This window comes from Enoplosus armatus, chromosome 14 (genome assembly GCF_043641665.1).
Source record: "Enoplosus armatus isolate fEnoArm2 chromosome 14, fEnoArm2.hap1, whole genome shotgun sequence".
Taxonomy (NCBI): Eukaryota; Metazoa; Chordata; class Actinopteri; order Centrarchiformes; family Enoplosidae; genus Enoplosus; species Enoplosus armatus.
Window position 1 is genome coordinate 15391764 of NC_092193.1, and position 25146 is coordinate 15416909.

Here is a 25146-nt window from a genome sequence, read left to right on the forward strand (position 1 = left end):
ATATGGTCAGTGGCATCCAGGGCATTCCTTCTTCCTGGATGACTGTGGCTATATAAAGCTCTCCATACACTACACTACACTACACAACACTACACAACACTACACACACACACACACACACAGACACACACAGAGACAGAGATATACCGCTATGGCCTATAGCGTGTCAAACATAATAAATCAGTCAGCAACGAGGGTGACTGCCACAGATACCTAAATCCATCTCTCACACACGCTGCATCTAAAAACACACACACTCATCAGAGAAGCCCGGCAGTGACAGTGTGTTACTCAACCCGACAGGAATGACCCAGTGACATAATCAAGTCAGATAGGCGTGCTGACATCACTGCGTAGGGACAGGTGAGATCAGCACGGGGAAGTTAGGACACATCTCAGTTGTTGACAGTAATCAAGAGCAAGAAGAGACTTAATAGTGATTCATTGGATAAATAAAACATGACTAAAAGGCCTGCCAGCAACTCCTAGACGATGCAATGAATCATTGCACGCCATTGCACAAAAGCGTTGGCAAGAAACAACACCCTAAGAATTTTAAATGTGAGGCCTCAGGACAGCAAGTGAGGGGTTCTTCCTCTAGGAGCAGTCAGAAAATGAAATATCTTCTCTGCAAGTGGAACGTCTGGCATTGGGGTGATGGTAGAGGAAAAGTCAGGTGGTTGATGCCCAATATTCAAATTAAAAAAGGGTTCCTCCTCTGAGAACCACGGTTATATATATATATCTGAACTAGGTTTTTTGTGTGCAGAGTCGGTAATTTGGCCCACGGGTGGCGCCAGAGTTAAGATCATGTAATGACCTCAGATGGACAGAAATTTTCAGGGGAGCATGAAGGTCACAGGGTTGCAGCTTAATTCACTCAGAGGTAACATCAGAATACAACATCCAGATAAAAAATAGTCCCATGAGTTATTAAAGCACTGTTAAATTAGCTATTTTTATTTACAAGGCAGACCACACATACAGTACAGTAACTGGCTGCTCTGGGGGAAGCCAGCCTCACGGCAGTTCTCGACACACACCGTCACATCAAAAGCTCCTGAGATCAAAGGAAAAATTAATGACACTTGTCAAGAACACACACTCAAAATCTACACCACATATATAAAAATAAAATTACACGGACTTATCACAACTGATGAGAACGAAGATTTCCCCTCAAAGTGTAAGTTGCCTTTAGACTCCGCGTCTGGGATCAGTGCTTCCAAATCAAAAGAGGTACAATTTGATTATACAAATGACCTCAGAACAGATCATACCAAGCAACTTCATCATGTAGAATAATTCATATTCTTCAGGAGTCGTACTGCAACGCAAAAATAAAATGCAATACTGTAGTGACAAATTTGAACACTTTGCAATACCATTAGGGCTTTAATGCAACTAATACTGTATATTATACTGTTTAGTAGTTTTGACGTGTCTGACTAGTTAAGGGACACTGATATTTACCTAAAAGGACATCAAATCCTAAAGATTTTCAAAGAGTTGGATATAATCATGTAGATTACGAAGTAAATAAGTACTTTCAGATTTCATATTTATCTGTATATTCAACAGGGAAAATGTAGAGTCAAGGTTACTACGGTTTATGGGGTTGTCTGCGTTTGTGTGTATGACTAGGACCACCAGGAGAGTACGGTTTTGCTTTACAGGCAGGTACAGTAATATATTGTAAACTAGGGCTCATTTGGGGTAGCACAACATTACAGGACACTCCGATAGAAATCCACTGTATAGAACACAAAGCCTATGAAGTTCAGTCATGCAGGATATTGATTCAAGTTCTATACATTACAGTTCTATCTAACAGGTCCCAAACAGCAACGACTAGTACAGTTAAAACCCTCAGCCTGCGGGCTGAGACAGCGACGAGAGAGCAGCTGAACAGTTCCTGTCCAGGAAAAAGAGGCTTTTAATGGCACAGTACAAGTCCTTGATCCATACTAGTCCATGATAGTGCTAAAGTCACTGACTGTTGTGATTTGCTACTGAACGACCGGTTGAGTCATTTCATCCAGGTAATGTGTTGTTGTTGTTGTTGTTTTTTTATGCTAACGTCACAGAGAAGGCGATGGTGGTGGAAGATTCGGAGCTCATGTCCGCCGAGGCTCCATCCTGTAGGAGAGCTGCGTCAGCGCCCTCTGGTTGTCGACCACACAGAGCTTCCGAACGTAACCCCGTACCTCCGCTTGGTTTTTGTTGGGTTGGCATATGTCGGGATCTAACACAGCGAGAGAAGAAACAGAGGGAATGTAATTGGAGAGACGTGTGTAAAGTCAGCATGTAGATGTGATGAAAGTGTGCTGATAAGTAATGAGCAGACTCACTGAAAGGTTGGCTTCTACAGTGCCTCACTTGCCGAATTGTGTTAGCTATAATACGCTGAAGAGAGATCAGGATAAGAGACTCTTTAGATATTATGACAGTATGACACATATAACATATCCCTGTGATGAATAATGTGCACTGAAACTCACCATTTTCTCAAAGTTGACCATATTGTCAATGAAAGTCTTGTTGCCCTCGTGTGTAAATGTCATATCTGTAAAGAAATTAATGAAACTTAACAGCAGCCATGTGATACAGGGGTATTCATGAGAGAGACCCGAGTCTCTTCTGTTCTCTACACTGAGTCGTACCTTTGAGAAGGAGGGGCATGAAAGGGATGATTGGCGGCTCCAGTTTGGTGACAGTGAGTCGGTAGGACCGGTGGTTTCTTGATGGGTCCTGTCACCAAACATAAACAGTGTCAATTTCAAAAACATTTGGAAATCACCCAAATTATTTTATTATTATTTTCTTAAATATCCCTAGTGGTATAGCTATGCAGGTAGTTTTGCTTTTATTCGCCCAGGTAGATATCCATGTGTAGCTATCTGCTGCCACCCCAATACAATGCAACTCACCATCATACTCTCAAACTCAGCATAGAACTTCTTAAACTTGGTGGGGAGTTTCTGCCAGGAAAAACAGAAGAGCTCAGCAACAAGAGACGTGAATGTAGTACTTTAGCAACAGTGTAAAGTTCACTGAAGATCTAGACATAGATTAGTTGGTTATTAGGCGAAGTTTACCTCCCACGTCTGGCTCAGTCTGCTGACAGCAGGGTTGCTCATCCCCATGATGATGGCAAAGAATGAATTCAGGTTCTTAAACTCGCGACAGCTATGGACAAACACACAAGCAAGACATTAAGAGAATAAAATCTAAGCTGAAACTAAAATCAAGCTGTATATGAGAAACTCTCCATCTAAGCGCATGTGTGCAGACCAGCATATGAAGCGCGTGACACCAGAGGCCTGTTCAACATACCCAGGGTATCTTTTCGTTATCTGGCTTCGCTAAACCTAACAACCACGATCTCGCTGAGCGGTCGCACGACGGTGGATATCAACAAGTGTGTTCACATGAAAGAGGCGGTGTTTGCAGCATCTGACCAATCACTCACATGGACAAGTTTACAGGTAGCAGAGCGGCACAATGAAATGCATATAAGTCAATCCCTCCGACCAGAATCTATATCTCTCATATAAAACACCATCAGGGTAAGCCAAAGGGCTTTGCCGGTCTCTGAACACTCTGCCCTCCTAAGAGACCCTCTCAGGATCTGCACCCCATGCTCCATGGGATCTTCTATGATTGGTGATGTCGTTTTCCAAGAGAATTGATTGGTCAGTAGGCGGTACGTTTAGATGAGTTGATCAGCCTCAAATCCTGCTTCATAGTACAGGCCTGCGCTCCTACTCACTGTGCAGCTATCTTGATGAACTTTTTGAGGAGCTGGACTCTCTTGCTGAGCTGTCCACAGAGGCAGACCTCAGTGACCACCCACAGCTGAACCTGGTTGAACCTCCGCAGGAACAGGTCCAGATTGGCCGTGGTTCTCCTGAAGCTCTGCCGGCCAAACGTGTGGTAGAGCAGCTCGTGCTGAGGGAGAGGAAGGATTTCAGTTAATCCAGTGGACAGGTCCTGCCGCATTGCATCTATCAGGCCTTACTCCCGCTGGGTTTTTCTTATGAACAATGTCGCAGCACCTAATCTCGTCATTTCAAAGTGTGAAATAAGGCTCTTGTAACGATCTGTTACAAGAGTGTACAGTGTTGCAGTCTCCTAGGACTGGCCTGAGGTGGCTTTTAGTGTGCATATGTGCAAATGTGTGATACCTCATGCACACAGCTGAAGAGCTCCCAGTCAAACATGGTCATTTGGTAAGCCAGGTCCTTAGAGCTCATCAGTTCAAAAGTGGACATGGAGCCTGCAGAGGGACCCTCCTGGTCTGGAAGAGGAGTCTGAAGAACACACGTGTGCAAATTCATAAACACATTAAAAGACTACGTATGTTCACACACATTAAAGAATCTATTACAATCAAGGCATTTTTACACATGTAGCATCTGTCAAATAATGTCATGTGAAGATCCAGTGTAACAGTGCCGATAATTCCCATAAAGCATGTTAGGTATTACTGTAAACCCATTTCATAAAAACTTCAGAAGTTCCAAGTAAACAGGGGAAATGCTCATCTCTTACCAGACTGTTGAGCTGGTCTCGAGGACAGGCAAATAATCGCCCGTTGATGCTCAGACCAGAAAACACTGACACATCATTAGGCTTCAGGATTTGTTTTTCTGTAAGAAGAAAGGGGACAGCTGAGTTTTCATCACTGCCTAGATATGTCCCAACACTAACCTAAAGACAATATGGAGACCATTAAGTAACACCACTTTGATTGCATACACAGTACACATACCCAGGTAACAGTATTCATCATGTGTCTCGGGTATATTCATTTTCAAGAAGCCACTGAAACTGCTCTTTCAAATCTAAATCAATCTGTATTCTCACCACCAGCAGAGCTGAGCTGGACCAACAGGAGCTCATCAGTGGTGCCAAGCTTGTCGGCCACAGCGCTGGCCACTTCTCTTCCTGTCGCTGCCACGGCAACCCGGATGGTAGTGTACGTGTGATCACCACAGTACACCTTCAATAGGACTGGACACACATACAAGAATAATACTGAAATGATTAATATTTTTGGGATCACCAGAATATTAAATTAATCTCCTGACAACATGAATATCCACGTTAAAATGTGATGGCAATCTGGCAGAGTTGTCAAAATATCTTGCTCTTCAGTGCCCGCCACTTACAGAGTAAAAGGAAAAAACATTCCCACCAACTTACTGTCATCTTGATTCCTAATGGGCTGTTTCTTCTGCAGCCTTTCCTCTCCGTTGCTGAACTGTCGTATTAGGGTTTTCTGTTGAATTACACGAGAGCGTGTGTAGTTAGCATCCATGCCATGACGCAGCTAACATGTCAAATGTACTGTAAGATTTTGTTAAAAACTCTAGTCTGGACATACCTTTTTTGTGGATTTGGCTTCTTCCGAGCTACAAAATGTAAAAAGTGTAGAAACAAACAAAAGATACAATAAATGCGGTTGGCACCTAAAACATCACAGTGAATGTTTAACGTGCAGGAGCTGGGAAACGTACTGTAATTTGACAACTTTCTCCAGGTCAGGAACCAAGTCTTTCAACGCTCTCAACACCCGAGAATCATTTGATAAACTCCCATACAACTCCTACAGAAACAGAGAGCAAGAACCACACTCAGACTGTGCGTATAATCTGTGTAAATTATGGGATTTACTGATATTTGATACTTTTAGTGACCTCAAGGAAGGAGATTGGAGCAGCCTCCTCCTCTAGCATGTATGTGTGTGTGTTAGCCCAGCGCAGGGCCAGAATGAGGGCCCTCCTCTTACTGTTGAGCGCATACTCCAACCTCTCCTGTTCAGAGCCTGGTGGAGAGGCCGCATGGTAGGTGCACACAAGGTTAAAGATAAACATAAAAATGTAGATCTTACATTTCTGATACAATAATCAGACAGTGATATCCGATTTGTCGGAGTGCAGCAGTGGTAAAGCACAAGTAGCTGAACACTACAATGAGTAAGACAATAAGAAAAGCGCCTCTCGGTCGGGATTACAACTTGTTACTATGGTGTGAAGGGAGGTGTGCAGTTCATTAGTACAGCACGGTCAACTGCTGCTTCAGCACTTTCATAAGCAGAACCGGTAAGTTGCACAATCCAAGATGCTGTCAGTAGCACCGTTATAGTAGGCAGCAAACAATAGACGTGTCCGTCCATCTCTGAGTGGTCAACATAACATTCTGGCCGCAGTTTGTCGACCTGATAAGTGGGCATCACAGACAGTCTGCATAAAAATTACATAAACGCAGAGAGAGCAAAGGATGAAAGGATATTGTGCCATAAGTAGAGGGCACAGCTGGCTGTTGGGCATGAAGACACAGTGCATGAGGACGAAATCATCCACTGCTGGGTCTAACAGACGGGAAAAAAAACAGACAGCAAGAAGGAAGAGAGTCAGATGGGAAAGGAAGAGGTTCAAAAAGGTAGTGATGATGCCATTCATCATTAATACATTTATCTTTTCTGTCTATCCTTGTTCCTTCATTACAATTCATTTGATATAGTGTCTGGACTATCTCTGGGAACCATCTATTCAAAATTAATTCATCCTAATAGCCTGTTCATTTTGCATTACTTATAGATTTATTTCTATCTGGCTACCTGGTTCACTGTGATGTATGTCCATCCTCATAGTCTCCAGGAAGTGCTCAAGAATCTTCTCTGGCGTTCCTGATATCACAGTGTACCTGCAAAAGGTGAGAAGTTGTGAAGAAAACAAACACAAGCCTCAACTTTTGAGAGACAGCCTGTGAGATACAATCTCCTGCACACTTGTAAGTAAAAGACTCCTCACACGTACTTGATGCTTCCCAGAGTGGAGGCGCGAGGACTCTTCTCCAGCACCAGCACAGCTTGTTCGTGCTCTTTCAAACGCACTGTGTTGGCTTCCACGTCCTACAAATACAACAAGATGCATGTATACAGAAATCAGTAATATCACTCCACATAAAATGCAAAATGAATGTGTTTTTTTAAATGTAATACAGCTTCTCTGCCAGAGGAGGGAGACACACACATCATAGTCAGGCAGCATCACCTGGCATATAGTGCAGAAAGTGTTCTGTCACTTGGGTTAAATAATGTTGACTTAGCAGTGACTTTGTGAACATACAAACACTGCTATTAGCAGTTTGGACCAAAGGAAGTAATTTGGTGCTTGTGTGACTCCTCTTCCACCAGACGATAAATGTCCACCTCTTGTCTGCCTACCCTCAGTATCCTGTTGAAGTCTTCCTTGTCCACACGAAGGAAGTGGCAGTTGTCTTCTCTCAGGACGATGGAGGCAGCGCGAGGTGAATCTGTAACCAGGGCTAACTTCCCAAAGTCATCCCCCTCGTGCAGTGTACACACCACACCCTAAGATGCACGCACACACACACACACACGCATGAATGCACACACAAACAAACATGCTCCAAGATACGAACAAGCTCAGGCACAAACTCAGTTTACTAGTCATCTTAAGGCCTGGAGAAAAATCAGGAAGGAACAGGAGCAATCGGGACTGGGATGAATCATCTGTGCTTGTCTCTGTGTGTGTGTGCAGAGCCCATGTGTGTATGTACAGGTGTGATCAATGTGCATACACGCACATGTAGAGTACATCCGCCTGTACAGTGGTTGTAAAGCTGCGTGTGGTGTGAAATTGTGTATGCGTACAATCCCTTAAGCCATTTAATCATAGTGATGAGTCACGGTGAGCTGAGCAGAGTTTGCCAAATTCTACTGCTGGTGTTTCCCAGCCCCACAGGGCAGATACTGCTCCACACAGACATGATCAGCGCCACATTTTAATCCATCACATACAGAAAACTATAACAATGCTCATGTGTCAAACAAGGAAACATAAGCATGTAGGAGGATGAATGCATTCAAACACACACACACCTTTCCATAGATAACCACATTGACAGAGCCCTTCTGGATGATGTACCATGATGTGCCTTCCTCTCCTTGGTTGAACACTGGAAGATAAAGAGGACAAACATATATTACCCTCACACACATTCTGTACACCAGAGGTCTTCAAACAGGAGCACGGGAGAGGGAGAGACATGAGGCATGAGCCGCAATTTTCATCAAAATTCATACTCCTTCTTGGAGTTATAACTCAAGTCAAATCTGGACATTCAGACACGATACACATATTTTTAGATTCGGTGTGACTTACACTTCCCGAGGACATCACTATCTCTGATGTCCATCACGAATAAATCCACTTAGAAATACAATTAGAACTTGCCTGAGAATCATTACATTTTTAAGTTTTCTTCAGCATCAAAGTAATCCAATGATATTTTTCTGTACATACATGTGTACACTGTAAACAGGAACTACTAATAGCTGATTCTGCATACTTTTAATGGTGCCAAAATGTAAACAAATGTAGGCAAAGAAGAAACGTGGCTCAAATTGGAGCCCACAGCTAACTATAGTAACTGACTCCATGGCAACATTATACTTCCTGTGTGACAGTAATAAGGCTCAGAATGTCCCATCGATATAGTTCTTATATTCCTGGAACAGTGACACACTCCTCTGTCCATCCATATACAGGTATTTGCCCTGTGTTGAAAACCAGGGAGTAGATGGGGGGTGTCGGGGGGGGGGGGGGGGGGGGCACAGTCTCAATTCTGTCTGAGGGGGGACACAGTCTCAGACTTTAAAAACTCCCACTGTACACTATGTAGACAAACAAACGTGTATTCTAGGACAAAGCGGACAAAGTGAAGACTCACACACGGTTCCAGCTTTTGCATGCGACTCGAAGATCACAACGCTCGCCAGTTCTCTCTTCACCTACAAACCAGAGCACACTGCTCAAGTCATATTGCATTTATCTGCGGCGCAGAAACACGTGAGAGAACAGTAAAATGCACAGATCATGATTATTTAAGGATTATTAAAATGGCCTGGGAGTCCCTACAGTCCATCATGACAGCACATGGAGAGTTTTGCTTTATGAGACTTTTACTTTGCTGAAATTCATATTGATAAGCACTGTGATCAAAAGGGTTCTGGAGGAAATAAGAAAAAAAACTAGTAAATTAAAAACTTTATTTTAATGATAGTAATAATGTAATCACATTGTTTGTGAACCACTTTCATCTCCTGGAATGTACTTGATGTGACTTTTCATTACTGTAATAATGTAAGTGTATCTAATACACATAATACTGATTCTAGGAATATGTGGAGCATGAAAACAACATCAAAAACACTTGTGGAGGCATTCCAGACTTAAAGACTCCTCCACATGGTGAATGCTTGCCAACACAGGGGCAGATTGGTGTAAAACGTCCCATTACACTAGTCAGAGAAATGCTGACAGTGACTACAACTTCTCCCTCTGGTCTTAAAAACAAAAAGACTGTCGCGAGTGGTTCTGGTGAATTAAACAGCCTCCTTGGAAACCTGTACTGTCCCTTTAAAAGAAAAAGTGGCCCGGCTGACTCACAGTATTGGAGAGGTGAGCTAAGGCCTTGATGTGAAGCAGCTCATCATAGATGATCTCTAGGTCATCCCCTGTCCTCTGACCAGGCCTGCAGACACACACAAGAGATTTGTCAGAATGTACTCACCATGAAGATTTCATGCACGCACTTCACCTCTTATTACGCTGCAGTAAAATTAGTAACGACATATCCTAATGCTAAAATAATGTTCTTGTCCTGGAAGTAGTCACTGCAGATGATTTGTTTATATTATTTCACATGATGGTACTGTATATAGTTGAAAGTTATATATACCATATTTATATGGTGATTTGTAATGTGTTATGTGCTACCAGTGTAATGTAAGTTCATGCAATCTTATTGATCGTTACTGACGATTTCCTGAGGATCATGCGCAGCAGTGCGTCAGGGCCGATCTGAGCGAGGAAGAGGATGGTCTCTGGCAGCTCTTCCTCACTCTCCCTCTTCTCCTCCTCGCTGGGCAACGGCGTGTCTTCTTCCTCATCGTCAAGAAATCGGTAGAACAGGTACTTGTCCTGGAAGCCGAGCTCCTGGTCCACTGAAGAGCAGACAAGCACATTTAAACACACACACACACACACACGCTGTGCATGGCTGGTGATTTTCAGCAATCATTTTTTTAATCAGAAGGTAATTTCAGACATCTGAGAAGTGTATGAATTTGAGATCAAGATTCAATATATATTTTATGCTCCTGCTTCAAAACGTCCAATTAATCTCCACGCTGGTATTCACACTGACGCTTTCACTGTGATTGATGTTCAGATTTAACCACAGACACTTCTTGGCTGCTTTGCAATAGGAGGTTTGGGAACTGACTATTGCATGTTATGACATCTGTGCAGTGCATGGAATGAAGCTAATCAGCATACACTATGGTGAGAAAGCAATAGAGAAAGGCAAAGTTTTAGTTACCATGGTTGAGCACCCCTTCTTCTAGTAGTGCCTGCCACATCCCAACAGCATGGGACCGTGTGAGAACACAGGCACTCTGCAGCACCAACCAATCCACCAGCTCTGTGCCGACACAGCATTGTCTGCAATACACACATACCAATAAGATCCACACTTTTTTTCTAATGCTGTTGCATGCATAATTCTGTGACAAACACACTCTTACCTGTATGTCTTGAGGTGGTACTTCCTGTCTCGAATCATGTGTGGGGCTCTGGACAGGATGGCGTTGCGGAGAACCTTGCCCGCTCTCTGCAGCTTCTCTGAAGGAATCTGCAGAGCACACAGGAACAACCAGGTAGTTTGATGAACCGATCGTGAGTAGTGGTCCAACAGTCAACACTTCCAATATTTGTGCTGACTCTTTTTGAAACCACATTTTGAAGAACAGAAAGCTGAAACGGCACATTATCAGTCGACCCTGAACGCGGGCGACCTCACTACAATATTTACACTACGAACTGACTAGAATAATGGCATAGATCTTAGTACCCAGGTAAGCTAATATTACCAGGTTAAACAGCTTATTCTTATGGGCGATCCAAATCAATACATTCTTTTGTAAAACAGAGGGAAAACCTCCATAAACCCACAATAAAATTATTAACACTGATTTTGAAAGTCACACTGCAAGAGATGTATGTGAATGTATGCACCCCGAACTGAGGTTAATGCTAGTAACACACAGTACAGCATTATATAACACACATACACACAAACACATTCTATACAAAGAGCACACCTGCACCTTAGAAACAGAGGAAAGGTGCAGATGTGTACACACACACACACACACACACACACACAGCTGCTGTTGAAAACAACAAAGCAAGGCATGCTAATTGGGCAGATGGGATCTTTCTTCTACGTGCATGCATTAGCTAGCATTAGCATAACTACAGAGGATCACAGCTGTGAGTCCACACTTGTCTCTTCTCCGAACAAACACACACACACACACACACACACACATCCAAAATCCATTCTGGCATTCTGGTTCATTCACAAACATGAAAGTATGCAGCAGTGCACCATTTTATGACACTGTGGTTGGCTTTACTATCTACTCTCAACTCTGTTCACAACATACAGAATGGTGTTTTTGTTTTGTATTTTTGTTTTCAGATAATAACTACAGCATTTTTCCAAACATTAAATCACTCATCTATTGTCCAGCTCTATCACATGAGACTAAAATATACATTTTGGCTCAACCCTCCATGCCCTGTCCACTCAGATATTCTGACACAAGCAGTGAAGTGCAGAGGAGTCCAAGACAAAGTGAGGCTGCTTGGGCCACAGTATATTGGTTGTGAGTTTGGTCCATTCATGCTTTGTGTGCCGTAAGGAAGTGCACAGCTCTCTGAAATGTGTTGGCAGAGTTTATTAAAAAGGATCAAGTTGCCATGCTGAGCTTTTTCTTTTTTTTTTCCAATCCAAGACAGACCTTCAGGATCCAAGCAGTGAGCTGGAGTGAGTATTTACCTTGTTGTGAGCTTTGTTTGCAGAGTCTGAGTTCATGTTGTCCTTGTCTGTGAGTCCTGAGGAGGAAAAAAACTGCGGTGAAGTTGGTGGAACTGAAGATTCTTACATTCACAGAACATCAAAATACAACCTTTTCTTTGTGTAGCTTCGATGCTAAATGCTAAAACATGCAGGGAGGCATGCTCTACTGCACACGATGTCCGGTGGGACACAAGCATAATATCTCGAAAAGGAAGCAGGAGTACTTCAGAATGACAGATATGCAACATAGTCTTTATCCCATAAGTGTTCTTCCTTTTCAAGGTATAATACTTATTATTACATTATACTTACATTTTGGTGCTTAAGGTTTATCCAAATACAACCTATTCATTATCTGACCTCTGTTTCACATTGCTACATTACTTATTTAATGTTTTATGTACAACTTGTGTGTGTATGTGTGTGTGTGTGTGTGTGTGTGTGTGTCTACTCACTGTCATTGTTGGAACCACTCTCCATAGCTCCATAAGGAGGGGCCAACAGTCCAGCCAAGCTCTGACGATACTTCTACAAGACACATTATACACACACACACATCATAACTGATGTCAATCTTGAAAACATCTACACCTCTATTATTACGATGGATCATTTATAAGTCTTCATCATAATCATCACCATCATAAACATCAAGACTCGTAACATTTCTTTCTGCCTCTCTCTAACACACAAACACTCACTAACACACAAACACTCACTAACACACAAACACTCACACACAGTGTTACTTTCAAACACTCATGCTGCAAGTGCTCCTCAAAACAAAGCCCTTTGTACGACCAAGATCATTTACATGCAGAACAACTAACATTATATAACACAGACACACGCGCACACACACACACACACACACACACACACACACACACACACTCACAGCAGCATTCAAACCAGGGTTAATGAGAGCAACCAGAGCTGCTAAATGTGTACAGATGCTGTTCTTACAGCTGTTAAGAACAATAAACTGTGTTTGCATTTCTACAGCAGAGACACTGAAGTATACACAGCAGGTCATTTTGAGCCTGATTGTGCCATTTGCTCTTCTGCAAGGTCATTACCGAGCAACCTATGCCTTCTGAGGGCTGCCAGGAACACACACACACACACACACACACACACACACACACACACACACACACACACACACACACACACACACACACACACACACACACACTTACAGAGAGAGAGGGAGAGACAGAAAATCTGTTTGACCTAAAGACACAAACACCCCCCTGCCGATGTCTTTCTTGCACAAACACACACAACCAGGTCAAACAATTTCTAGAAGTTTCAATTTCATTTTGTGAAAAGAGAACAAAAGTAAATACAAGGAAACACAACAGTGAAACACTATCTAGCCCACATGCACACCACAGACTACACAGTGTCACAGTCGAGGAGTCAGACTCACCTGAGGTAACACACTCAGCTGCCTAATGCTGGAGGGACTGAAACCCCAGAGAGCTGCCCTCTGCTCCTCTACAACTCACACACAAGCCACCGGATAGCATCCTGCTCAAAACAAGCTGCTCCCCTCCTTTCTTTCTCCCTCCCTCTCTCTTCCTCTCTCTCTCTCACACACACAGTCGCTCCAGTGTCTTTCTCAGTCTCTTGCTCTCCCTCTCTCGCTGTGAATCGAGCCAAGAACCAAACCACTTTCTCTCACGGGTTACCACGGTGATCCGAGCCTCTGTACGACCAAACTACTCTAGTGGAGGAGGAGAAAGAGGGAGGGAGAGGCAGAGAAAGGAAAGCAGAGGAGGGAAAGAAAGGAGTAGCGAGGGTTAGGGAGGAGAGGAAGGAGGCTGGCAAAAGACACAACATGGCCAACAGAGGAGAGAGGAAGTGGGCAAGAGAACTGTAGGGCAGGTGAAAGGGACAGAGGAGTAAATAAGGAGGGAAAAAGAAAGCGAGAAGGACAATACCAGCCCGCTATAGTCCAGGCCAGCCACCCATCCGCTGTTTGATATTCAGTATGTTTACACGTCTGTTTTACATTTACACCGTGTTTATCCATCTCACTGTCACTTGGTGTTAGAATTATGGAGCAGCGCTTTTTTCCCCTTTCATCCTTTCATCAAACACATGACTGCCTTCATCCCGTAGCTTTCTAGTTCTCGCCACAAACAAGCACACGCACACAAATTAGTCCATGCACACGCATGCACACGCAGACACACACACACACACACACACACACACACATAGACACAAAACACAAAGCTCCTTTTACTATGAGCTGAATAAGATTCAAAAGAGGACAACCTCGGGCTATGCTTTCTGATTTATGTCTACTGTCCTAAAATAGACAGCAGACAGAGAGACTGAGTGCACTTAGTTGACAAACAAACACCCTACAAGCCTGATAATATGATAGCACACACACTTTAATAACCAATTATTGTCTTATTTCAATTTTATACATGTTGCCGTGACATTAAATGGACATATCAAGTTTCAGTAAACCCGATTTCTACTCATCTAGTAATAAAAATAATACTGAAGAGTTCATTCTTTTTTCCACAAAGAATGAATATATTAATGTGTTTTATACTGACATCGAGAGCAGAAAAAGACAACGCTCACAGTCATATCAATTTTTGATTCCGAACAAAACTGTTTTTTTAATGCTGTCAAGTCTTTCATATCTTATGACACAATCATTTAACAATGAGCTTGTTAAAATGTTTTATACATGTATAACACATGGACAAGGTCAGCCAAAAGAAACCCACATTTTCAGAACCAAAACCTTTATTATGTGCAAAATGCTGCATGATATCTGTCTACTGTCACTCCTCAGAGCAGTAATTAAAGCCTCATATACCGGACTTCATCACTGAGGGAGTGTTATGTTTCACATTAGCTACCATAAATAAAAGCCTGCACTTAAAAATGTACTCCACTGATTTAAAGTTCTATAACATTCTTGGACTCAATGTACAATGTCAAAATCGATGCAGCAGAACCAGATATCGTATTGTATTTTTTATTGTATTTTATTATATTTTAAAAACTTGGTGCCTACATTATCCACAATGCAACTACAACTGCCGACAGTTCGGTTGGAGATTTGTGTGTTTTGCAAGTAGCAGCTAATGTAGCCTCGAGCCGCTAGCCTCGAGCAGAGATGAGGAGCGGGCTGCAGAGGTCGACGCTGACGTCTCTTGAGGACTTCACACAGCTCCATCTGGAGCCACAAAAGACTTTTACAACTTTTTTCATATATGTAGTAGCATGCACGTGCATAGATCGACTTCAAAGGGGGCTTGAGCACCTGCTGTTTGGCCTCCTAAAATTAATTACTTTTTTTTTTAATAAATGAATAAATTCCTGTTTGCGCACAGCCTGCCCTGCCAAACAGATATATTGATTGAATCAAAACATCAGGTCGGAAGATTGGAGCTCCCGAGCGATGGCCTCTACCAGTCGGTGATTTGTTGATTTTTAACAGGGGGGATGGCCCAATGAGAGCACTCTCCCATCCCCCACTAATGCTTATTTTTCAAAACACACCATAGTTTTGACGGTATAAACCTCGAATTATGTAACTGCAGCAGCTGAGCACAGTGTGGTCAGTGCAGGTTAACATGGTCACATTACCTGCTCCACTGCCAGGTCACACCAAACATCTACAGTAAAAACATTATCTGTAGTCATGTCTAACTAAAAAGACTAAAAGTGGCTACTTGACGCTACTCTATAGAGTATATAGGCTACAATATAGTATAGAATTGAGCATTTATAGTATATAGTTCAGAGAATATTAGAGATCCAAGGCGAAACTGACAGAAGGGCGGGGCTGAGAGAAAATCCATTTCAAATCCGTCTGCTACTTCAGCACCACGGACAGCGCAATGGATTTATCAATACACAGCACATTTCAGAGCCATGGTCGGGGCCATAGATTCTAACTGGCACAAACCTCAGTCAGATAAACTATCAATGAATCAGTCAGTAAAATGTGCACGCAATTTGCACGCATACGCATGCATAAGCACGCGACAGTCGAGTTACTTTGAGGCCGACATCAGGTATGTGGCCAAACAAGGTATAAATATACTGTTTTTGGTTTATATTGATATTGATGCGCTTCAGAAATTGCTTGAGAGGACAGGTAAGAGTTGGGCTGGTCAATGTGGGGAGAATTTACTGAAATACACTTGATTTCATGCATCACTAATTAACCGTCATGTGGCATGTGTGCTTTAACCAACCTCAGCCATGGGTTTGTTTTAAATACATACATTTTAATATCCCTTTAACACAAAAGTAATAATTCTGGGCATATAGTTATTTAATTATTTACATATATCGCCTTTCTGTAATTTGAGCCTGACCTCCGACCTCAGTGTGAACGAGAACAAGCAAAAAAAACTGTTCCCCTACAATTAGATATACAATGTCCTATAACAATCACATGAAAGCAATGATGTATATGTGAAACAACTAAAGAGAAAAACTTAATTAATTTAGAATCTAAAAGAAAACAGGACCTTTTGGATATGATGATCCAAAATAAGAGATTGCTTGAGCAAACAGCAGGACAGACACTTGAAGCCTTTGGGTGCTGACTGTGAAGCTATATTAAAGCGATCCACTGCTCTGCCGGGACTTCCTCTCTGATAGGGACCTTGTGAATGGAGAGGGTAACCTCATCAAGGAGGCCCACAGAGAGGCCACTACTACAAAGCCAACTCTCCTCTCTTAGGCGTGGCACAGAGCGATGTGTTTCATTGATGGAAGTCAGCAATATACCAATATGAGCCAGGAATATCAATACTCTTGCTTATTGTAATTCCCCCAGTGTATGATCTTTTCATGTTTAAGCAAAAAAGGAAAGATGCACTGCTGTTGATATCATCAATTTCTTACTGTTTAAAAAAAAATGGAAGTTTGTTTCTTAAGTATTGAGTGGTCACCAGTTGGGACATGTTCTCTTAAAATTAATTTAGGCAATAAATTAGTTCTGATTTCTTCTTCTAGAGAAATGTGACTTCTCTTCAGAGACAAAAAAACTGTATATGTCCTATAGTCATTGTAATTCAAAATCTACAGATATTTATGTTGTATTCTCATTCACCATCTGAATAGGCCATTTTGACAGGAAAAGCACAGGTGATGTTATTTACTGGAATGGAAAGTTACAGGAGTGGAGCAGTTAATGTTATTAATTATGCCTGTGTTTTTCCTGTCAAAATTGCTGCACGTTATTCTCTCTCTCTCTCTCTCTCTCTCTGCTGCTGTCACTATCAAATAAAAAAATATAAATCTTTAAAAGATAAAAGAATAGCATTTATTCAAGCAGATCACGAGCAGCCATCTTCACCAGCATAATGATAGTTAATCAGATTGCTATATGATCCTATCTAACCTCTTCTTTACCATTTCAACTCAATCAAAACGTGTTGATATAAATCTATAGGTACCAGGAGGAAACCTAAGCACACAGCTGATTTAGTCCTGGTGGTGCAATGTGCTGAGTCAGACAATAAAAAAGTAGCCACGGGATCCCTGCACTTATCACTTTTAGATTCCCACCATACTGCCAGCCCGAAACATAGAACACATACTGTTCATAGCTCTTGATGCATTGTTTTGGTGATCCCTTGTACTGTAAATGCTGCACTAAGCCACAGCGATCATAGACATCTAGTACTACATATGAGCACACACAGGCATGCACAGTACATATACACACTTCTCTATCTCTTTATGAGGTGTGTATCTAATAGGTGGAACTAAAGGCACTGTTATGGTGGACAGCCCTCTTGTGGTAAAAGGCACAATTACAATGGATGGTGGTCTGAAAAATTGCAGTCTCTATAGGGATACTTTTTCCAGGACGGAAACCTTTAGGCACGCTACCAAGACAGAATTCATGCTGAATCATGACATTCCTGCAGCTTCACACAGTACAGTTTTTTTTAAATCCTCTCTGTGTCTCTCACCTCCCAGAGGCTCTTGAACTCCCTCTGTTCGATGCGGAGCAGCTCACTGGTCTCTCTGCTGACAATGGTAGCGTGGCGTGGTGTGTTGTCCAGGATGGACTCCCCGAATGCTGTCCCGATCCCCAGCGTACAGATAGTGACCGCATCCTGCACACACACACACACAACATTTTTGTTTAAACTGCGGCTTGTTAAAGAATAAATGTGCGCACTTAAATATGCTAAAATGTAGAGTAACGGTCAATAATAGTAATGGTTATACTGGTGCTACTTGTGGCTAGTATTGAACTGCTCAACTGTGACACTACTAGGGCAATTAATTAATGATTAATGATTATATTTTCAATTAATTGATTCATCGTTTGGTCTATGTAACATGAGCAGCGCAAACCCCAAAATATTCAATTTGATACAATGTTAAAACAAGAAAAAAGTAGGAACTTGGATTCTGTTCTTCAGAAACGATTAATTGATATCAAAATAGTCAAAATAGTTGCTGATTCATTTTCTGTCAATCGACAAATTGATTAATCGATTAATCATTGCAGCCCAAGACACTCCACAGCTGTAGCAAAAAGACATATCCAAAGGTTTGCTTTATAAAAATGGGCAGACATGAAGAGCAGACAGATTAATATATGATGATTAATGCAAATATATTCAAACATGAGGGACTGGTAAACGGAGTCTCCTGTAAGGAAAATATCTCTGGGTGTTGGATATAATTGGACAGACTAGAGGCAAGCAAACAGACATACACATGCGCACACATATACCCACACTGTCCACTGATTTGGACAAATATTCTGCATGCTATGGAAACCTTTTCAGCTGTCCAAACTGACATTTCAAATATAGCCACAGAAACTAGGCCACCAATGGCACTTTTGGGCTACATTCATAAAAAGGATGTTTCACAATGGAGGAGCTTCTTATCACTGTCTTTAACTGGGAACAAATCCTCTCTCTCTCTCTCTCTCTCTTCTCCCACATGTTGTTCTTCTCCTCTATATGTACAGTATAACCCTGTTTCTACATTCTGCCATAAAGGGTATAACAGCCAGCAGTTCTCAGAGGACTTGTTTTCTGTGCTGTGGCAGCTTTGCTCTGGCATATTTAAGCAGGGCGACATGTGCTAATGTACTTGAACAATGTCAGCATTGAAGAGAGTCGTGCAGGAGCAGCTCTCCAACATGAGGAGCACTTGCAGAGCAGCCTGGATCTCGACACACAAGGTTATGATAAAAATAGCATGTGAGGGAATAGGAACATGGCACACAAAAATAGAAAGGAAAGTACAGAAAGCACCCTGTAGTGTCCATGAGTCGAGATTCAATTAATTATTCATTCATTCATTTGTGATTCAAATGATTTACAGGAAACACAGAGCAGACACACGGCAGGAGTGAAACTAAGCAGGTTATTTTAAATGAAGCTCCAGTCTGCGTTGATCTCACCTGGTGGTTGGCAGTTTCTGACACTTTGACATCCAGAGAGCCTGACAGGACAGCATACCAGCTGGTGCCTATGTCTCCCTGTCGAAACACTGTGGACAGTAAGACACATTAAACAGTGCAGATTTCACTCAGGGGACTATATTAATCATATATTAATGTAATAAGATATCTAAACAAAACAATTTGAAGACCACAACTTTCTGACATGTTATAGGCAAAACAATTATTTGAAATTCAATAATCATTGTAGCCATGCAAAGGCTTCTCCAGGACTTTGATCAAATATGCTAACATCCATATCCTGTGAATGTGTTAAAAGTCAATTTTATTTATACAATCCAATATCACAAATCATTAAAAAAAAAAGTCTTGCATAATTTTTGTGAGTAGAGGTGTGTACACATGAATTAAAATAATAACAGTACTTTGCATTCCAATGCATCATGCTTCAAACAGTCTTAAATAGCAATGGGATCTTCTGCAGCACGACTGTCATATAATAATATACTGCACATACTGTAAAATGATGCTTTACTATAGAGAGCTACTCTGAGCCTGACAGCGTCAGGAGCATCCATTGTCGTACACAAAAGCACAACAGTGTGTGTGTGTGTGTGTGTGTGTGTGTGTGTGTGTGTACATGTACATACACGTGATGCCTTTCTCCAGACATTCATAGAAGGCACAGGCACAGATCTGCAGTAAGAGCGGAGGTGGGAACCTATGGAAGGCTTTGACCTCTCTCAGTCTGGTCAGTATGATGTCCACATCCTCTCCTGAGCGCTCCGAGGGCCTGCGCACAAAACAACCATCGTTAAAGCCAACATTAGGTGGTAAAGAACCGTATCCATGGTGTTTCATGTTTGGGCCTATTAACTGCAAAACTATTTTCAACTGCATGACGTAACTTGTTCACTGTGATGGATTATCTATCTCAAGCGAGTCCATTTCTGCATGGAGGGGAAGAAATCAATCAAAAACCTACAGTATGCTTTGGAAAGTGGTTGGCAGTGATGTTAAACATTTGCAATTAGAAGTTAATGGACTAAAACATGAAAATTCAGTGGTATTGTCCTTTAAGAGAAAAGGCAGCTCTGTTGTTTTAGTGTTATCTTTGTGTGTGTGTGTGTGTGTGTGTGTGTGTGTGTGTGTGTGTGTGTGTGTGTGTGTATGTGAGCATGCTGCTCCATTGTTCGGCCTGGTGTCTTAGCGATAACAGTGGAGAGCTGCAGGCGTTACTTCTCTTGGCTCAGACCCCCCACAGGGTGTTGATGTAAGATCTCATTTGTACTGCTGCTATTTCTAATACGATTAAATCTAAGCACACACACACACACACACATGGACAAGCACGTCATTGTTGGACACAGACAAGAGAACACACAGAAGTTTGATCTGAGAGCTTAAACATTCTGTTCTGCGATGTTGTGGTGAAAAACTACAGAGCCAAAACGTCTCAGAGCAACACACACTGCAGTCAGCCACATTCATTCATCTTATTTTCCTTTGCTAGTGACTCATCCTAGCACGTGTGTATGTATGTGTGTGCGATCATACAGAATAGCTAATGCACTGTGGGCTTCTTCCTTCACAGACGAGAGGCTGTCTATCCCCTCTCCTCCTTCAACTCCTTCCTCTTCCGTCGTTCCCATCTCTCTCTCTCCCTCCTTTGTCTGCCTCCACTAAACATTTCTCTAATCTCCAGCCTTTTTTTTCTCCTCCTCCCTCAAGACTTGCCGGTTCCTCTCAGGAACCTGACAGGCAAAGATGGAAAAGAACAAATGGCTTCTTCTTTAAGCCACCCATTTTCTCCTCTCCATTACTGGCACATGACTCCCCCTTTCTGCACGCACATGTACATACTGAGATAAACACACGTATATTTGTGTCCCCGAGCAGTAGTTGATTGTCCTCCGTACCAGGGACGGTACTCCCAGATAAACACAGACTTAGCCTAAAGGGTTGCACTGCACAACACATTTTCCTGTCCCACAACATTTACAGACAGGTCTTTTCTTCCTCTCTCTGTTTTTTCTCCCTTTTTTTGTGAGTCTGACTCATCCTCCCATCATCCTCCTACTGCCTGCGTTCTGGCCCTCGGTGCTCCGACAGAGCACCATATCCCAGTGTAGGCTGGGTTAATGGTTTAGACAGGTGGACTCCCACACTAATGCAACAGGGAGAGACAGGAAGGTTAACTCAGCAGGGTTGAATGGGTAATACCAGCATCACCCTTCACCTATCCGTCTACAGTGAAACTGTTAAGATCCATCAGTTATAATCCCCTGGTTAAACCCTTGTTCCTTCTCTTCTCCGTGGTCCTGCGCTTGCTCGCTCCTTGCCTGTCCAGAGGAATCTGCCTCCCCCCTATTGGTGTGAGACGGATGTGACCTGAGAGCTGTTCACCTCATCTTACTCTCCCTCCATCTCCCTTTTCTCTCTTCCTTGACTTCTCCTTTCCTCAGCCTTTTCCCCCCACTGTTCATGTCAGCAGAGATCTCAGCTTTCACAAATTATAGCAACACATATACACACACATGCCGGATTTTACCGGCATGACACACTGAAGAGAAAATCGAGAGACACCAGAAGGCTCTGCAGATTGTTTTGGGAAACATCCATCTGGAAATACATCACTGTTTCCAGACAAATAAATCATAGGTTGATTTGTTGCAACTAACCAAAATGTCAGACGGCCTCAACACAAACAGATTTCCCGAGCTGGCAGATTAATACGTTACTGTGGCAGAGAGACTCTTGAATTGGACGTGCACAGCTCTTGCGACACCCATCTGCATCACCACTTACAACCTGAGATCCTGTTAAAAACACTGAATATTACACACATTATCACAGCTCAGTTTACAATTCATCATTTAAAACATACTCATCCACTACTCCTGACTTATTTGCAAATGAAAGGTTTAACTTTTTTCTCTTGGAAATTGCTTTTGTCTTGGACTTATTGTTTTCCACGTCATCTGAAAGTGTGTGAACTGGTCCCAACACTGTCTGTGCCTCTATTTTCCTGCAACAGATGAACATTAAACCTAAACTTGCATCTGGACCAGTGCTGTGTGTGTCTGTGTGTGTGTGTGTGTGTGTGTGTGTGTGTGTGTGTGTGTGTGTGTGTGTGTGTGTCTCTGTGTGTGTGTGTGTGTGTGTGTGTGTGTGTGTGTGTGTGTGTGTGTGTTGACCGAACAGTCTATAACCTGAACAAAACGAATCAGATCTTATCGCACATACTTCACACTCACTGGCAATAAATGTCTTTATAGACAGATATATTAGAGACAGTCGTATCTTAACCTCTGTCTGTCTTTCACCTTCCCCCTCTCCTCATCTCTTTCTCTTCACTTGCTCACATCAACACTTACTGTAGATGAAAGCATGCGCGCACACACACACACACACACACACACACACACACACACACACACACTCTGCTGGATATTGATTGAATAAGGAGGTGCATAGCTGAGAAGCATTGAGTGCTCTACAATAAGATCCTGTCCAGTCTAATCTTACGACCCAGCTGCTCCCAATGACACCCCCTTACTACTGCATATCAGCTGCATGAAGATGTACTGTAGCATGCTGTTTGGTGGATGATTTTTTTTTAACAATTGGAAACATTTTAGAACTGTAAGGATCACACTCCTTGTATTTTTTAAGCAAAAATGGCGAGCAATCTAGTAGTTCCAGCCTCTCAAATGTGAATATTAAGTGGTTTACTAAGTTTTTTACGATAGTACATAGAATATCTTTGGGTTTTCCACAGGACAAAACAAGCATCATCACCTTGCACTCTGTAAAACTATCATGGGCATTCCATTTCCACTATTTTCTGTCACATTACACACCAAACAACGAACCAATGAATCCAGAAAATAATAAGCAGATTAATCAAATATGAAAATAACCATTACACACACACACACACACACACACACACACACACACACACACACACACACTGTATCATGCACCCAGTCTTATTCCAGGTGAGGCTGAGAAGACAAGATGGTAGCTTCAGGTTGCCAATGGTAACATGAGGATGTGTCACACTGAGGTGTGTACAGTACGTGTGGGTGTATGAGTCGTGGGGTGTATGTCTTTATATATGATTGTTTGTTTTAGGTGTGAAGTGTATCATCTACATTAATTACTGGCTGCCATTTCATCTTCTTTATTTATTTAAGCCCTCTTCCTTGGACACCATGCTTCTTTTTTTTTGGCACAGCATGCCTCCAGCATGAGACCTTTAGATACAGTTTGGACGTTTGGAGGTTTTCTAAACACTGCAGCGTCTGGATTGTGAAATGAAAATAGTACTGTAACATACTGTAAATTGGCTGTTCAGTCATTCTGACCTGTCCAGTCAGACCAGACAAATAAGTCTCACATGCAGCATTGTGGCAAAACATGGGGGGGGAAACAATGCACTGACCTGCCTCTAATCCTCATTTCGAGGAAATCGCTAACATACGCGCCACAGTAGTATTTTAAAAATGTATGGCTATTTGATTTAAGCCGACTGACATAAACCATGTGCGTCTAAGCAGCCACCTATCACAGCCCATGCAGTGCAGACATCCCAGTGAACCTCGAAGCCACCAACGCCTTTTTTGACCGAGCAGACACAAAAACAGGAATTAAAAAAAAGAAAATATATATATATATATAAATATGGGGTGTATTGTTATGCACTGCAGCCTTTACCTTCACTGGATGAGAGGTATATATACACTGAGAATGACAGTAGCCTATAGTAAGCTGAAAACAAGGCGTATCATGCTATTATTGCACACACACACACACACTGCACACGCAGCGATCGCCGGTTGCGATTCATCACGCGGGTGAAATGAAAGAGGAGAAAACACAAGCGTCGCTGTGTGGGGATGCGCGGCGTGGAAGAGTCTCGCAGAGTGTTATTCACCCACCTTTTATCCAGGCAGCAGATCCACTCCGCCGACGGAGACGAGTTGGGGGACGTCTGCACCGCGACCATCTTCCCCGGCCGTGTGTCGGTGAGGCGCTGTGGTGCTACCGGAGGAGGCTTCCCGGTTGTCGGTAGTCGTTAATGAATGTGAGCTCCGGCTGCGCCCCCTCCCCTCCCCGCCCCTCTGCTTCAAGTTGCCTCACACAACTACAGCCTGCTGCTGCTGCTGCTGCTTCATCGTGGCATGCAGATGACTTGTGTCACTCTGCCTTAATGGGCTTTCTGAGGGCAACTGGAGGGCTCACAACAACAGCATGACATACACTCTGCAATGACTGGAGAAATAATTCAACATTAGGATAGAATATATTCAAATGTCAGTTGAAGTACAAGGGATCTAGGTAGCCTACTATAGGACATATAATGCTTCTGATCAATACTTCAATATCAATAACGTGACAGTATTTTGAGGGTGTGACTACATGTACTATTTATACCAGTGATGTGCACAAGGGTGGGGAGTGCAGGGCCAGTCAAGTGCCCCCTGTCATTCTGGTCAGCCTCAATGCCTCTATGGTTAGCTCAGGTGCTGCTGCAGTGTGAGGTCAGGGTTAACACCCAACAAGGACGCATTGGAATGTAAACAATCATAACATTCATTTTCCAACGATTGGCTTGTCCCACAAAAGTGATTTGCGAGCAGTGCTCACGTGCCCATCGCAAAAGGTGTTGGCATCTTGTTTAACAAATGATTGTCACTCGCAGTCCCATGCTCACACCTGGGCCGTACATGTGGAGTTTGACTTGA

General features: G+C 42.6%; 1 protein-coding gene across 2 annotated transcripts; it reads right to left on the reverse strand.

The window, feature by feature from the left end:
• Window positions 1–2117: 2117 nt before the first annotated feature.
• On the reverse strand, window positions 2118–24407 carry LOC139295976 (rap guanine nucleotide exchange factor 4-like). Of its 2 annotated transcripts, none has more exons than XM_070918203.1 (30): window positions 24340–24407; window positions 20044–20186; window positions 19394–19482; window positions 17937–18083; window positions 12417–12489; window positions 11941–11996; window positions 10622–10728; window positions 10417–10538; window positions 9856–10039; window positions 9483–9567; window positions 8764–8824; window positions 7913–7989; window positions 7235–7381; window positions 6825–6919; window positions 6626–6711; window positions 6298–6376; window positions 5703–5853; window positions 5523–5611; window positions 5390–5417; window positions 5209–5284; window positions 4870–5016; window positions 4555–4652; window positions 4188–4313; window positions 3773–3951; window positions 3099–3189; window positions 2931–2981; window positions 2664–2751; window positions 2502–2566; window positions 2352–2406; window positions 2118–2245 (listed from the first exon to the last, which is right to left on the reverse strand). In XM_070918203.1, the coding sequence occupies exons 1-30, from the start codon at window positions 24405–24407 to the stop codon at window positions 2118–2120; spliced, it is 2991 nt and encodes a 996-aa protein (XP_070774304.1). The 2 variants fall into 2 exon arrangements, with proteins under 2 accessions (XP_070774304.1, XP_070774303.1); XM_070918202.1 differs by having other exon boundaries at window positions 6819–6919.
• Window positions 24408–25146: the final 739 nt, after the last annotated feature.